Source organism: Sorex araneus, chromosome X (genome assembly GCF_027595985.1).
Source record: "Sorex araneus isolate mSorAra2 chromosome X, mSorAra2.pri, whole genome shotgun sequence".
Taxonomy (NCBI): Eukaryota; Metazoa; Chordata; class Mammalia; order Eulipotyphla; family Soricidae; genus Sorex; species Sorex araneus.
The window spans coordinates 370,892,980-370,905,858 of NC_073313.1; the positions used below are offsets into that span (position 1 = coordinate 370,892,980).

Consider the following 12,879-nt stretch of genomic DNA (forward strand, 5'->3'; position numbering starts at 1 on the left):
CCTTCCTTCCTTCCTTCCTTCCTTCCTTCCTTCCTTCCTTCCTTCCTGGTGGGAGCCATTTTATAATCCTGGCTCTTATGTTCAAGTAAGACAGAGCCTGGCTCTTCTCAAACAGAGGCTTACTAAACTTCCTGCCAATGCTGACCTTATTGACCTTACTGCTCCGCCACTGTTTACCTGATAAATGGACATGTCACGAGCTATGATTGACTACTACGTGTACGGGAGTCCGGGCACGTATACCATACCACCGCCTCCCAGCAGGCAAGTATAAATGCTGTAGCTGCCAGTGAATAAAGCGCTCTCTCTTTTTCTCGTCCTCCTTCTGTCTCTGCATCTGTTCATTCGGCTGCGTCCCCTCCTCAGCCCCACAAAGGGTCCTACCTGCTGGACAGGACACAGGACCCCACACCTTCCTTCCTTCCTTCCTTCCTTCCTTCCTTCCTTCCTTCCTTCCTTCCTTCCTTCCTTCCTTCCTTCCTTCCTTCCTTCCTTCCTTCCTTCCTCCCTCCCTCCCTTCCTTCCTCCCTCCCTCCCTCCCTCCCTCCCTCCCTCCCCCCTCCCTCCCTCCCTCCTTCCCTCCTTCCTCCCTCCCTCTCTCCCTCCCTCTCTCCCTCCCTCTCTCCCTCCCTCTCTCCCTCCCTCTTTTCCTTCCTTCCTTCCTTCCTTCCTTCCTTCCTTCCTTCCTTCCTTCCTTCCTTCCTTCCTCCCTCCCTCCCTCCCTCCCTCCCTCCCTCCCTCCCTCCCTCCCTCCCTCCTTCCCTCCTTCCTTCCTTCCTTCCTCCCTCCCTCCCCTCCCTCCCTCCCTTCCTCCCTCCCTCCCTCCCTCCCTCCCTCCCTTCTTCTTCCTCTGTTTTGTTTTTGGGCCATACCCACTGGTGCTCAGGGCTGCCTCCTGGCGGGGCTCAGGGGACCGTGTGGGGTGCCGGAGATCAAACCTTGGTTGACCGTGTGCAAGGTGGTCCCTTGGTTGACCCTCCCCACGTGGAAACTTGGGGGCTCAGGGTGACCAGAGGCCATACCAGCCTGCCCCTGCATGCGCTGGCCCTGGCCCCGCCTTGCCCATCCTGAGAGAGCCCAGCGGTGTCGGGGTGCCAGCGAGGACTGGCCTCAGGGCCGGCCCCTGTCCGGGCTCTGCACGGTCCGTGCCCGGGTGTCCGGCGTGGGTGTTTGTGACAACAGGAAGGACTTGCTGGACGGGGCTGGGCACATGCTGGCCCGGGCTCAGGTGAGAGCTGCCCGTCCAGCTCCTCCGAGTGGCCCCACAGGTCCCTGTGCCCGGGTCTGGGCAGTGCCGGCAGCGTGGCGCGGAGCCTCACCCCTGCTCCCGAGGCCGGGGCCTCCTAAGAATTTATTATTATTATTATTATTTTTTGCTTTTTGGGTCACTCCCGGCGATGCTCAGGGGTTACTCCTGGCTGTGCACTCAGGAATCGCTCCTGACGGGGCCCAGGGGACCGTACGGGATGCCGGGATTGAACCCAAGTTGGCTACGTGCAAGGCAAACGCCCTCTCCACTTCAGTGCTCCAGCCCCGCCTCCTAGAAATATTAAGGCGAACTTTAGCGGATCCTGAGCCGGATCTCAATCTCGCTGTGTAGAAATGTCACACATGTATTTATATATTTAAAAATTTTTCCCTCCGGGCCACACCCGTGAGTGGCACTCAGAGGACCGGGCTGCTGTCCGTGCAGGGGCCTGAAAGCCTTGGTACTCGGCCCGGGGGTGCTGGGGGCCCCTAGCCAGCCCACATTGCTGCGTGGGGCCCATGGAGTGTCAGGAATCGAACTCAGAGCCTTGTGTGTGCCAGGCATGCCCTCTCTTAATCTGCACCCCTGCCCGCCTCGCCCCTGCGGCCTGTTGCTGCGGCTGAGCTTGGGGGAGAGGAGTGAGCAGGGCGGATTCCCGTGGAGCAGACGTGGCCGCCCAGGGCTGTGCTTGTGTGGCTGCAGGCCGGGATAAGCAGGGAGAGGGGCGCAGGGACGCAGCCAGCCCTGAGCGTGGCCATGGTAGCCGCTGGGGCGGTGGGGATGGGCTGGCAGGGCCAAGGTTTGGAAGGGGAGAGGGTTCTCTTTCCCTTCAGCCAGCCTTGCTACAACCGCACTGAGTGTGGATCACTTTAAGTATTTTGTTGTTGTTATTGCAAATTTTATTTAATTAATTAATTAATTAATTAATTTTTGCTTTTTGGGTCACACCTGGCGATGCACAGAGGTCACTCCTGGCTCTGCACTCAGGAACCACCCCTGGTGGTGCTCAGGGGACCCTATGGGATGCTGGGACTCGAACCCGGGTCAGCCGCGTGCAAGGCAAACGCCCTCCCCGCTGTGCTATCGCTCCAGCCCCTATTGTTGCAAACTTTAGTCATCATGGTTTACAATGTTATTGATCCCGGCAGGGTTTCCTCCTAAAGCCTCCCAACGCTGCACCCACCCTGGAATGTCAGCTTCCGGCCACCGTGCCCCAGCCTCCCCAGCGACAGGCCCCTACCAAACACCCGCGTCTCCGTTTCTTTATGACCTTCTCTGGGGGGGAGAGAGGGGGGCATTTCCTGCGATGCTGAGGGCCGCCTCCTGGCCCTGTGCTCAGGGATCACCCCTGGCGGAGCTCAGGGGGACCAAATGGGGGGCTGGATGGGACCCGTCAGCCGCATGCGAGGCAGACGCCCCCCCCCCCCCCCGCTGTCCTATGGCTCCGGCCCAGCTCTCGGGTCTGGTCCTTTGGGTTTGGTTCTTTCTCCACGTAGCCCACGTGGCCACAGCAGTCAGGCAGGAGGAGAGGCTGCGGGCACCCGGGGCAGGAAGTCGCGGGGGCCCGTTTCTAAGTAGGAAGGTGTTCCAGCGCGTCGGGGTGGTCCCCCGCGGACCCTGCTCTGCTCTGACTCCGCCTTCTGTGTCGCCCAGCACATCCTGAGGAGGATCCAGAAGCTGGCGGCCCCGTGGGCCGTGGAGGTGGACACCTTCGTGAGCTGGACCCCCTTCGGGTACCGGTCCTTCTCGAACATCATCGGCACCCTCAACCCGTCCGCCAGGCGCCACCTGGTCCTCGCCTGCCACTATGACTCCAAGTACATGCCCCACTGGGACCGGTGTTTGTGGGCGCCTCGGACTCGGCCGTGTCGTGCGCCATGATCCTGGAGCTGGCCCGCGCCCTGGACACGAAGCTCCTCTCCTTGCAGGTATGGGCTCCCCCAGACAAAAGCCGGCCGTGCTCCCGCGAGCACCACAGAAGGCCTGGGGAGACAGACTCTGAGTGCATTATTTTTTTCTTTGTGGGTCACACCCGGCGATGCACAGGGGTTCCTCCTGGCTCTGCACTCAGGAATCACCCCTGGCGGTGCTCGGGGGACCCTATGGAATGCTGGGAATCGAACCCGGGTTGGCTGCGTGCGAGGCAAACGCCCTCCCCGCTGTGCTATCGCTCCAGCCCCTCCGCGTGCACTTTATACTGATCTGTTGCAAACAGTGTGAGGAACACAGGATACTCGTGGGAAGACAGCACTGTCGGGAGTGTCAGCCAGGGGCAACAGATCTAAGATACCGAACGGTGAGCTGATCCCCTGGGCCCTGCCTTGCTCGGGGACACATCTTTTTAATTTTTTTTTTTCTTTTTGGGTCACACCCGGCGATGCTCAGAGGTTCCTCCTGGCTCATGCACTCAGGAATCACCCCTGGCGGTGCTCAGGGGACCCTATGGGATGCTGGGAATTGAACCCGGGAGGGCCGCGTGCAAGGCAAACGCCCTCCCCGCTGTGCTATTGCTCCAGCCCCGTAAGGGGTCTTTTCTAAACACAAAGATGGTGGACGGTCCATGGAGGCAGATGCATGAAAACTTCATTCTCTTTCTGTCCGTCAGTATCAGGGTCCCGCTGACGGACGAGTCGGAGCTGTGGCGAGCGTTGCTGCAAGGTGGCCCGAGGGAGACAGCGGGAAAGCCAGGCATGGGGTGGGGGGGGGGGGGCGGAACAAGGGGCAGAAAGCCGCTTTCTTGCTATCGCTGGATCTCGGCTCAGTTTTACCACGCCTCGCAGAGCCTTTGTTCGGGCCTGCCCCACCGTCCCGGCTGCTGTGTCAGCCCGGGAGTTCATGGGTCAACTGGAACACAGTGCCATGCTCTGGGGCTGTGTTCAGATTTCACTCCCAGCCCGGTCGGCCGGGCAAAGCCAAACAGGCAGCACTGGGGCCCGGATGCCTCCTGCCCCGGCCTGGCCCGGTCCGCCTTTGAGACGGGGCGGGAGCGACGTGGCAGGGTTTATCTTGTAATGGAAGGAAGAGAGATATCTGGCCTGTTTTCGCCCGCCGTGCCGGGCTTGAAGAAAGCAGCATCTCGGCTCTGTTGTTGCCTTTTGGTTGTGTTTGTGGGCTGTTGGTCTCCCGGGTCCTTTCCCACGGCAGGGCGAGGTCTGCCCTGGGGTCGTTACGTCAGAGAGACTGTGGGGGCAGTGCGGGGGACGCCCCCCCCCCCGGGGGGCTGTTACCCTCCCACCCAGCTCGCACCTGAGGGGGCACCCAAACCAGACAGGGCTGCAGGCGCGGTGGGTGGGGGGCCCCCGTGTGCAGCGGGTGGTCTTGCCTTCCCTTCTCACGGCAGACAGGAATGGGGGCGACTGACAGAGGCCTGCTCGGGGCGCGGGCCTGGGGGGTTTGAGCTCCTCTGTGTGGAGGGTCCTAGGGGCGCCTGCGGTCGTCCTGCCGGAGCTGGGGTGACCGAGCTGGACACGCTGGCCTGCAGGCCGCCTTCTGCTGCGGCTCTGCTGGCCTCCCCGCGGGAGCCCCCTTGTGTCTGGGCACTTTTCACCCATCCTCCCTGACCTTGGACCTGGCTCCGGCACCCCCTCCCCAGCGGGGCGCCAGGAATGGCCCGGTAGAGGCGGGCCACGTGCTTGGCATCTGGCCTTGGCCGTGGCCAGGAGGAGGTGGGCCTGGCCCGTCTCAGGACAGAGCCCCCCACCCCACTGCCCTCCCCTCCCCGGAGAGCCCAGGCTTCTTGCTCTAAGCTGCAGAGTTTGGGCTGCCTCAGTTTCCAAAGCCTCGTCAGTGCGGCCTCCTCGGTTTAGCCTGGAGGGCCCGCGAGTGAGCGCGGGTGGACGGCACCGGGGAGGGCGTGTGCCCAAAGGAAAATCTTTTTAAAACCCAGCAGGAAGGGACTGGAGTGATAGCACAGTGGGGAGGGCATTTGCCTTGCACGCGGCCGACCTGGGTTCGATTCCCAGCATCCCATGTGGTCCCCCAGCACTGCCAGGAGTCATTCCTGAGTGCAGAGCCAGGAGTAACCCCTGTGCATCACCGGGTTGACCCAAAAAGCAAAAACAAACAAACAAACAAAAAAAACCCAGCAGAAGAAGCTCCATTGAGGGGGACCCCAGAGCTTCTGTTTCTGGGAACTAGAATCTAACGACAGGGTGAAGGGGGCGTGATGAGTCACTGGGGAGGGGGCTGGAGGGGCCGGCGAGGATGGCGGGGGTGGGGTGGGAGGAGCACGTCCACAGATACAAGAGCCCAAGGGTCCATCGGCTCCAGGACGAGGCAGCCAGCTGGGACCCGGGGTGGGAACCGGAAGGTGGACACCCCACGGTGACCTCTGGGGACCCCCCTCGGTGCAGCCCCTGCTGGAGTCTCTGGCCGTGTGTCCCGCGGTCCTCTGGGGCCCTGGAGTGTGAGTGGACACCAAGGCCAGCCTGAGAGCGTGTCAGGCTCAGGCTGGGAGAGGGGCCTGGAGGGCGGGCGGGGGGGATGCCCGAGTCTGCGGATGACATGTAAGCGTGTCCCCCAGACAGGGCCGGGAGCACCGGGCAAGTGTCCCGTGGGTTTGGGCGGGCAGCGGGCTGGGGCCTGGGGGGGCGGAGCTGACTGTGACTAAGGCGGGTTCTGCGAGAGGTCAGCTGTGCTGAGGCTGTGAGCTGGTGGGCGTGGATGAAGGACACAGGCCCCGCCTTCCACGGCCCCCTGGGACCCCGCAACCCACCATGTGCTGTGGCCATTCCGAAGATCTCCTGCCCCTGGGGGCCTCTGCCACTGTCTGTCCGTCTGTCCCTGGCCTGGTGCCTTCGGGGGTCCCTGGGAGGTGCAGGGGCGAGACTGGCATGCCCGGGGCGCCTCTCCCGGGGCTGACCTTGGGCTGCCCCGTGCCCTAAGGAGGGAGCAGCTTGGGGTGGGCCGGGCCTGAGGGTTAGGGGGTGGGGGGCGGGCGGGGACGCTGCGGGGCTCGCAGCGCTCAGCTCTCTCCCCCTCCCCCTTTTCTCCCTCCCCCCTTCCCTCCAGAACCGGGATCTCTCCCTGAAGCTCATCTTCTTCGACGGGGAGGAGGCGTTTCAGAGCTGGTCCCCCAGCGACTCTCTCTACGGGTCCCGGCACCTGGCCAACAAGATGGGGTCCACCCCGCACCCACCGGGGGCCGTGGAGACCAACCAGCTGCACGGCATAGTGAGTGGGTGCCGGGGGTGCACGTGAAGGATGGGGTGTGGGGTGGTGAGTGGGTGAGGGGTGATTGGGTGAGGGGTGAGTGGGTGTGGGGGGTGAGAGAGTGAGTGGGTGAGGGGTGAGGGGGTGTGGGGGTGAGTGGACACGAGGGTGAGGGATAAGGGGGTGAGTGGGTGAGGGGATGAGGGGTGTGGGGGTGAGAGGGTGCAGGGGTGAGTGGGTGAGTGGGTAAGTAGGTACAGGGGTGAGGGATGAGGGGGTGAGTGGGTGCGGAGGTGAGGGGTGAATGGGTGTGGGGGTAAGTATTGAGGGGGTGAGTGGGTGAGGGGATGAGGGGTGAGGGGGTGAGTGGGTGCAGGGGTGGGTGGGTGGGGTGGTGAGGTATAAGGGGGTGAGTGGGGTGAGGGGTGAGGGGGTGAGTGCGTGCAGGAGTGAGGGATAAGGGTGTGGGGTAAGGGGGAGTGTGAGGTGTGGGATTGAGAGGGGTGAGTGGGGGTTGGGGGTGGGTGATGGGTGGGTTTTGGGGGATTGCAGGGGTGCAGGGTTGCGGGTCACAGTGAGTTGACCTCCGCCTCCAGGCCTCTGAGCAGCCCGGCTGGCTGGGTTGGAACCTTCCGGCAGGAAGTGCTCTGGGCTGAGGGGCTGAGCGGGAGGGTGGGGAGGGTGGGGAGGCGGCAGGCTCCGGAGGGGTGAGTGTGCCATGTGCTGTTCCCTGGGTCCTGGGGCTCTGCCTGGACCCCCCTCGCCCTCCTGCCAGGCGCAGGTGTGACCCGACCCCGTCTCTCACCCGCCCCGGGCCCCTCCCACCCCCCCCCCCCCCGTCCTTCCTGCCCCCCCCCCGTGGCCTCCCTCCCCCCTCCCTTTACCCCCCGGGTGACCGGCCTTCCTTGCCCCTTGTCCGCCGCAGTCTGCTCAGGGCCTGTGGCTGCGGCGCTGGTGCCGGTGGCAGGACGGCGGGAGGGCCCTGGCCGGGCTCGTGCCCCCTCCCCTGAGCCCACCAGGAGTGGTTCTGAGCACAGAGCCGGGAGTCGGCCCCGCCCCGCGTGCTCCCCGCCTCTCCTGCCTGCGTGTGGCAGGGCGGCAGCCTGACGGTCGCCTCCTTCCCTCCTTCCCCCCTCAGGATCTGTTCGTGCTGCTGGACCTGATCGGAGCCCCCGGCCCCACCTTCTCCAGCGTCTTCCCCAGCACGGCCCGCTGGTTCCGCAGGCTGGAGGCCATCGGTGAGCCGCCCCGCTGCCCCTGCCTGGCCGTTGCTGGGGCGCCGGGGGCGTGGGGCCGGGACACAGCAGGGCCACCGCAGGGCCACGTCCTCACAGTGAGGCGGCCTCTCCTCTGGGGGGGGACACACCTCTGAGCCCCCCACGCCCCACACCCAAACTCCCAGATCAGCGCACACTTTCCCTCTGCCATGAGTCCTCCTGTTTTATTTTCATTAAGAAAAAAAAAACCAGGGGCTGGAGCGATAGCACAGCGGGGAGGGCGTTTGCCTTGCACGCCGACCCGGGTTCAAATCCCAGCATCCCATATGGTCCCCTGAGCACTGCCAGGAGTAATTCCTGAGTGCAGAGCCAGGAGTAACCCCTGAGCATTGCCGGGTATGACCCAAAAAAAAACACCAAAGAAAAAAAAGAAAAAAAGCCCATTTTATTTAAACACCGTAGCTTACAAAGTCGCCGTAAGACGGCTGTTTCGGGGGCTCACGGTTCCAACACCAGCCCCCCGCCCCCCGTTTCCACTCACCCCCCAAGCAGGCACAAAGTCGTTTATTTCATATTTCTTGTAACAACAAAATGGTAATCGGGGTCACCCAAAGTAACGCGGGTCTGCATCCCGGGGGGGTTCTGGCGGGCGTCTGGGGGTCTGCGGGGGTCCCGAGGGCCTGGCTCTGCCAGGGGGAGCTGGGCGGGCTTCTGGCCACTGTCCCGTCCCATCTGCCGCCCTCCCGGGCTGTCAGTGTAGGGGCGTTGCAGGCATGTGGCTGGGGCCACGCTCCAGGCGGCCCGGACCTGCAGAACCCGGATGATCCTCCCCTCCCCCGCCGCCCCTGGGACACCCCGGGATTCGGCCGGATGCCAGCACCCTCCCCCAGCCTCTCCCGGGACCCTTGGGTGTCTCCTGCGCTCACAGGCTCGCTCTCCGGCCCGGCAGCGCGTCTTGAGGTGGGCGCAGAGTATTCGGTGTTTCTTGTTTGCCGAGTTTCGAAACGGCCTGAGGACATCTCCCCCGGGACCCTCTGGGGGCAGGCGGAGTGTCTGTCCGGGGACGGCGCCCCGATCCCAGGTGTTGGCTGGCGCGGTCCTCAGCCGATGCCAGGGACAGTCCTTAGTTTCCCCCCTCCCCATCCCTGCCTCTGTCACGTTCCGTGGAAACATCCCTTTGCCTTATCTACTGTCGTGTTTTGGTGGTAGGGTCACACCCAGCAGTGCCTGCGGGAGACTTCCTGCCCAGGGGTCCTCCTGGCAGTGCTCGTGAGCCCTCCAGGGCCTCTCCAGAGATCATTCCCTTGGGGCCGAGCACAACCTCTGCTTGTTTGCCAAAGGGCAGGAGGTGGGATGTGGTGGGAGAGGCCCTGGGTGAGCAGGTCTGAAGAGAGTCACCGCTCAGGACTAAGAAGCTAAGACAGGGGCCAAAGAGGTAGTCCAGTGGGTAGGGCTCTGGCCTCACACGCTGACTCGGCCCAGTGCCGGCTCTCCCGCGAGTGGTGCCTGAGTGCAGAGCCAGGAGTAATCCCCAAGCAGAGTCGAGCGGGGCCAAAAGCAAAGAAAGGAAAAACGGACAAGACAGAAATAAGAGAAAAGCCTGGTTCCAGGCCGCAGCCCTCGGAAGGGCCCCCCTCCCCCCTCCCCACTTTTGCTGCCTGAGGCCGACAGTCAGCGGGAGAACACGGGCAGACTCAGGGTCTCTGCCTGCGGGCGACCCTCGGGGAGAGGGAGCCAGTGGAGGGCGGGCAGGCGCGGGCGTCCAGGGCGCAGGCCCCCCCCCCACCCCAGCCTTCTCCGTCCTGACTCGGCCCTTCGCCCCGAACACGGCCCTGGGCGCTAGTGGAGGGTTCAGGTCCAGTGGGCGGAGGGTGGACGGGCCGGAGAGAGGCTGGGGCCTGCGCCAGCGGGTGCGTGCTGTCACGTGACCCCACCAGGCAACGTGGCCTGATGTGACACCGCGCCAGGCAACCTGGTGTCACGTGACCCGCCCGCTGTGCTGGGGGGCTGTGCCACGCGCCCTCTGCCCCCGCAAGGGGTGGCCGTGTCACGTGACACCCTCCCCCCATCCTCGCGCCTCCCCGGAGCCCCTCCCCGGCGCGGGCTGAGCTCGGTGCCCACCGTGGCCGGGAGCCTGGAGGGCCGCAGCCCCGGGATCTGCGGGAGCCCACGGGGGGCGTCCCGGGGCCTGACCGCGTCTCCGGCCAAGGTCGGCGCCCCTCCGCCCGACTTCCAGCGCCCCTGGCCGTCCCCGGGTCCAGCCTCCTGCTGGGCCTCCGTCCTCTCTCTGCCCCCGGCTGCCACCCCAACGCGGGCGCTCTCGTGGCTGCTGCTGTTTGTTGGGGTCGCGCCGGCGGGCCAGGGGCCGGGCCGGGTCGGCTGTGTGCAGGGTCCGTGCCGGTCCGCGGGACCGTCGCTCCGGCCCGCTCTGTCTGCTCTGACCTGCGGGTCCGTGGAACTTTCTAGCTCGCATCCTGTGCGGGCGGAGGGGCTGTGCGGCTGCCGGGTCACTCGGGCCGAGGCCTCGGCACGGGCCGGGCTCAGCAGCCGGGAAGAGTGTCGCTCTGCTTCGTGCTCACTCTCTTTCGTTCTGGTTTGGGGCCACACCAGTGGTGCTCGCCTTGGCAGTGCTCGGGGACCAAATGGGCTTCCAGCTTTCGCCCCACTCCGTGCACCATCCGTCAGGCCCTTCCCAAAGGGTTTTGCCCCGTTGCATGGACCCTCCTGGGACCTCTGCCCCCCTACCCTCCCCCCCGCCCCCTCCTCACCCTCACCGCACCAGGAGGAGCTGGCCCGGGGGGAAGGCGGGTCTCACTTGGGCGTCCAGAGGCCTGCCCTGCGCTTTGGGGCCCCCTGCCCACCGGGCAGCCCTCGCAGCTCCCGGGACACTTGGCTGTGGGTCTTCCCGGGCGCCCCAGCAGGCAGCTGTCGCCCAGCCGAGTCACCCAGAGGTGACAGCTCTGTGCCGTCCCTCTCCCTGGAGCTCCTGGCTCCCGGGGGGCAGGGGTGGGCTGGACTCATGAGCTGCTGGGCTCCTTCAGGCAGGCCCAGGCTGCTTCCCTCTGCTCTCCCTCTCTCCCTCTGTCTCTCTCTCCCTCTCTCTCTCTCCCCCTGTCTCACTCTCTCCCTCTCTCTCTCCCTCTCTCTCTCTCCTTCCCTCTCTCTCTCCCTCTCTCTCCCTCTCTCTCTCCCTCTCTCTCTCCCTCTCTCTCCTCTCTCCTCTCTCTCCCTCTCTCCCTCTCTCTCTCCCTCTCTCCCTCTCTCTCTCTTCCTCTCTTTCTCCCTCTCTCTCCCCCTCTCTCTCCCTCTCTCTCTCTCCCTCTCTCTCTCCCTCTCTCTCTCCCTCTCTCTCTCTCCCTCTCTCTCTCTCCCTCTCTCTCCTCTCTCCTCTCTCTCCCTCTCTCTCTCCCTCCCTCTCTCTTTCCCTCTCTCTCTGCCTCTCTCCTCTCCCTCTCTCCTCTCTCCCTCTCTCTCTCTCTCCCTCTCCCTCTCTCTCTCTCTCCCTCTCTCTCTCGCGTGCTTCTGCCACCGCGACCCTTTCTCCCGGGGGCCGACTCCGAAATGTGCCTGGCCCTGGGGCCCAGATGTTTGGGGGTGCTGCAGGGGTGACCCCGCTACATCTCTCCCTCCCTCCCACCTTCCCTTCTATGTTGGGCTCCACCTGCTGGTGCTCAGGGTTCCCTCCCCACTCTGCGCAGGGGTCACTCCAGGTGGGGCTCAGGGGACCTTATGGGGTGTGGGGATCCAACTCGGGCCAGCGCGTCCAGGGCGAGTGCCCTCCCCGCCGCCCTGTCTCGCCCCTCCCGCGCGGTGTTCCGGGCCCGCCACGCGCAGGCCTCGGGGCGTCAGCACAGGGACACGCTCTCACCCGCTGCTCATGTCCCCGCAGAACGCCAGCTCCACGAGTTAGGTCTGCTCAAGAACCACTCCCTGGAGACCCCGTATTTCCAGCACGAGGGCCGGGGAAGGGGCGTGCAGGACGACCACGTCCCGTTCCTGCGGAGAGGTAACGGCGCGCGCGTGCGTGGTGCGCTCCCTACTCTGTCCCCGCCTTCCCAACCAGGCCTGGGCACGGGGACCTTCTGCCTAGCTGGCTGCTGGGAGCCGGCCACCCAGGAGCCACCCAGGGCCCCGGGGCCCCTGCTCCCCTCAGGGCTGTCTCTGTGGGACCGGGACCCGCCTCTCGGGCCCTGCCCCCTCCGAGGACGCCCGCCCGGGCCTGTCCCACTGCTGACCTTCCCTCCCACTCAGAGCCTCCGCTGGCCTCTCGTGCCCTTTGCGTAGCTGGTGGAAATCCGAGTCCCGGGGGCCTCGCTGGCCTCCGAGGGCCTGAGCCGCTGCTGCGGCCCGGCTTCCCTGGAGCCCGCGTTAGTTCTTTTTTCTTTCTTTTTTTTCTTTTTGGGTCACACCCGGCGATGCATAGGGGTTATTCCTGGCTTTGCACTCAGGAATCACTCCTGGTGTGCTTAGGGGACCCTATGGGATGCTGGGAATCGAACCCGGGTTGGCCGCGTGCAAGGCCAAAGCCCTCCCCGCTGTGCTATCGCTCCAGCCCCATAGTGGGTGCTTTATCGCCCCTCCTGCATGACTGTTGAGTCTGGCTTTGGAGTGCGGGGCAGGGCGCAGGGCCGTCGGAGCGCTGGTGTGCCAGGGCTTCTGACGGGAGTTGGGGCTCTTCAGGGGCCCCCACCGGCAGCACGGGTCCCGCCCCAGCCACGCCTTCCTCGCAGGTGTTCCGGTCTTGCTCCTGATCACGTTTCCCTTCCCCGACGTCTGGCACACCCTGGATGACGATGAAGAGCACCTGCACAGGGACACCATCGACAACCTCACCAAGATCATGGCGGTCTTCGTGTCCGAGTACCTGCACCTCAGCTTCTGACGCGGCTGCTGGCGGGCCAGGGGGCCGGCCCCAGGCTCTTTGAACATCGGATCAATAAACCTTAGATTTGCATCGTAGCCTCAGCCGCTTCCTGGTTCTTACTGAGTCCCGTCAGCCTGAAGCATGCTCCGTGTTTAGGATCATACGTGTCCAACGCCGGGACCACCGGCCACCAGTGCCAATGTCCCTGCTCCTCGGCCGCACATTCTTTCACCCTGGGGTCACTCCTTCCCCGTTCCTCCCCCCCAGCACCTCAGTTCCGCCGTCAGATCTCCGGGGCTTATTTGGGTTTGGTTTTTCCCCCTTGCTTTGTTTCTTTGTTTTAATTAATTAAAAATACAAATCGAGGTCCCGCAGCTGACAAGGGTATTGAAGCAGTT

At 64.6% G+C, this 12,879-nt stretch overlaps 1 protein-coding gene across 1 annotated transcript in view; it reads left to right on the forward strand.

The window, feature by feature from the left end:
* The window catches only part of QPCT (glutaminyl-peptide cyclotransferase), a 22,949-nt gene extending 10,373 nt beyond the window's left edge, over positions 1-12,576 (forward strand). The window contains 6 exon segments of the mRNA XM_055122121.1: positions 2,903-3,083; positions 3,086-3,177; positions 6,260-6,421; positions 7,539-7,638; positions 11,507-11,623; positions 12,348-12,576. Of these exon segments, the coding sequence (XP_054978096.1) occupies positions 2,903-3,083; positions 3,086-3,177; positions 6,260-6,421; positions 7,539-7,638; positions 11,507-11,623; positions 12,348-12,499 (804 nt within the window). The 3' untranslated portion in view covers positions 12,500-12,576.
* The last annotated feature ends 303 nt before the right edge of the window (positions 12,577-12,879 follow it).